Source organism: Arachis duranensis, unplaced genomic scaffold (genome assembly GCF_000817695.3).
Source record: "Arachis duranensis cultivar V14167 unplaced genomic scaffold, aradu.V14167.gnm2.J7QH unplaced_Scaffold_232527, whole genome shotgun sequence".
Classification (NCBI taxonomy): domain Eukaryota; kingdom Viridiplantae; phylum Streptophyta; class Magnoliopsida; order Fabales; family Fabaceae; genus Arachis; species Arachis duranensis.
This window is the reverse complement of record NW_026264853.1, coordinates 343,414-346,406: the sequence shown is the minus strand read 5'-3', so window position 1 is coordinate 346,406 and position 2,993 is coordinate 343,414. Positions and strand designations below refer to the sequence as shown.

Sequence of the window (2,993 nt, the reverse complement as noted above, 5' to 3'; positions counted from 1 at the left end):
TATTAGGGGGCAAAAAAAAAAACGTATTAGGGGGCAAAGTCTTCATCAACAAATTCTGATATGAACACATCAAGAATTAACGGATATAACTCATTCAGATATACAATTCAAACCCCTCACAAGTAACATTTTCAAAAGGAAAAAAGAAAAACCTAATCTAGGAAGAAGTTTCTGGGGAGAACTCAATAAAAATAAATAATAAAGGACATTAGTGTTTACAGCCCGAGACATTTTATGTTGAATGTGAAGGAAGCTATCTGAGCCATTCTGGAATAAGGGAAGGCCTCAAAAGGTAATATTACTGCAGCACATCAGAAAGGACATCCATGCACCATGCCTCATCCAATCAAGGGCTACCGAAATTCAAAGCTTCAAAAAATACCTCACCCCAAATTTGATATGGGACCCATTGCTTCATATAAGGTCTAATACAACAGTTCCATGAATATCACTCATCAAAGGGCCCTTCATTGCATTTCCAAATAAACAAAAACAGGATGCATTTCTATTTATTTTGACAACTGTTGTATAGTTTGGGACATTTCAACTGGCTTTGGAGCTCCATCAATAGCTATATTCCCAATGCCAACTTCCACAGCTTCCAGCTCAGCCTTTTCCTTTGTCTTTTCCAATGTCTCTCCATCTTTCTCCCCCGGTTGCACAGGTGTGGACGAAGGTTTGAGAGTCTGAGGTCTTGTACTCAACCATGGATGAGTAAGGCACTGAGCTGCTGTTGGCCTCTTGTCAGGGACAAAATCCAGTAATGGAATAATGAAGCCAGCCATGTCATTTGCATCTTGCTCGCTGAAATCATATTTCTCCATCAGTACTTTGTTAAGAGGCCAGAACCGCAACTGACGGATGTGCCTCAAATCACCATATCTATTGAAAAACTCGCGCGAATAACGACCACCTAATGCAATCTAAAGGAAATATTTGCTCTTAGCAGTTGGGAACAAACAAAATATTGATACTTACTGACAATTAAAAATAAAATTCCATTTATATTCTGCTATGTAGCTCAACCATAAATTGCCATATAACTAAAAGGGTTTCACACTTGCAATAATTATCACAAAAATTTTTTGTAGGTGTGTAGTGTGTATAATTGGTTGATGGTACAAATAGCTTCACACTTATAGAATATCAAAATTAAAATATAAAAAGAAATGCAAAAAACCAACATATTGTTTCATTCTCTGGTATCAGATGTCATTAAGAAAGAAAAATATCCACCAGCAATAGGACAAGGAAAGTGGTGTCCATAATGAAATGACTGAATGACATGTAGAAACAACCAATAGTAGGTAGTTAGGTATGTTGTATATATATTTTTTCTTGGTTATGTCATGATGCAAATTGAATTATATTATTAACAACTTGGACGTTGACATGCTTACCTTGCGAGGCATCATTCCGAGAAGCTCCATCATCAAGGCCAGATGATCCTGCAAAGAAAATTCTGAAACATCAATAAAGTAGTCCATCGATTTAAGTTAGAGAGTTTTCAAAGTCATAAGCTAATGATATGAAAAAAAGCCAATCAGTAAATTCAATTCTAAAAAGATGATCACCTCATCCCTGTCATAGTTGTCACCACTGTGAGGATCAAAAAGAACATCACCAGTCGCAAGCTCAAAGCAAATGCACGCAAAAGACCATAGATCTGCTGGAGTTGAGTATTTTGATCCGAGAATAACTTCAGGACATCTATACTGCCTCGTCTGAATATCGTTTGTGAATTGTTTATAAGTCCAACACGCATTACCAAAATCAACCAGCTTGCACTTAAGATCAGCAGAGGCAAGTAACTTCTTTCTTTCAGATTTCCTTTGACCACGGCTTCCTTGGGGATCATCCTTGGTTTCAGAAGCCTTTGTCGATTCATCTTTGCCCACAGAACCATTAACTTCACTGGATTCTAAACTTAGTTCCACATCTTTACTACATTCATCTTGCTCAGGTGTTTTACCATCCTCCTCGGCTTCCTCGGGACTTTCCATCCCAACACAAGCTTGAGCTGCCTTTTTAGCCTTTTTCCGCATTTTCTTTTTCTGGTTCTTGGTCAAGTCTGCATGCAAACTTCTTTCGTCTTTTATGGTCCCATTGCTGATCTTCTCCTTCGTATTTGGAGCAATAAGTGGAATGCCTGATTTCCTAGGATCCTTAGATGGATCCAGTGGTGACAGAAGCAAGACATTCTCCGGCTTCAAATCAGTGTGTATTATAGAAAGCTCACGATGCAAGTAATCCAAACCCACCAAAATATGGAAGCAGATTTCCTTAACTATGGGAAGAGGAACTCCTCGATAATCACTATACTTGATAAGAGTGAGAAGATTGTCCCCAAGGAATTCAAAAACCATACAGACATGCTGGCCATTGGGTCCTGAATGCTTGAAGTGATCCAAAAGCTTCACAACACATTTATTGTCATGTGGATCTCCATCTGCAATTTGTTTGAGAATCTTTATTTCATCCATTGCTGCTTCAGTGTAGTGCTGAGCACTCTTCTGAATTTTTAGGGCGACATATCTCTGAAGACAAATAATCGCCCACATCAATTCATATAGTTCCAAATTGAAGAATAACATAGCCACAGATTACAATCTACATCAACAACATTGCAGTAAAAAAAGCAACAAGGCAATATAATATGAACAACTGATTACAAAGTTTTGTCAACTTCTCTAGCAAAACAAAGCATTAAGAAGCAGAATCTAGCTATCTTATCTAACAATTAAGAATTATATATTTCTTTAGAATGCCAAACATAGAACACTGATGAAAACTGTTTCAATGACAATTGGAATAAAATCCTTTTAGCAAAATTTTCCCCATAGAAAAATTCAGATAAAATAGGAAATCCTAAACTTTCCACAAAGTCCTCTTCCGTTGAAACAATGCCAATCATTCTTAAAGCCATAACCCAATTAAAACACAAAACTCGGCTTCTTCCAAGCCATCAATTGTTTTTTTCTTGTTATATCTAT

At 37.2% G+C, this 2,993-nt stretch overlaps 1 protein-coding gene across 1 annotated transcript in view; it reads right to left on the bottom strand.

Moving 5' to 3' along the window:
- Positions 1-41: 41 nt before the first annotated feature.
- Positions 42-2,993, bottom strand: part of LOC107461869 (uncharacterized) — a 3,439-nt gene continuing 487 nt past the window's right edge. Inside the window, exons 2-4 of the mRNA XM_021129225.2 lie at positions 1,575-2,541; positions 1,401-1,448; positions 42-923 (exon numbers count right to left, since the gene is read on the bottom strand). Coding sequence (XP_020984884.1) covers positions 510-923; positions 1,401-1,448; positions 1,575-2,541 — 1,429 coding nt within the window. The 3' untranslated portion in view covers positions 42-509. The remainder of the gene's footprint in view (positions 924-1,400; positions 1,449-1,574; positions 2,542-2,993) is intronic.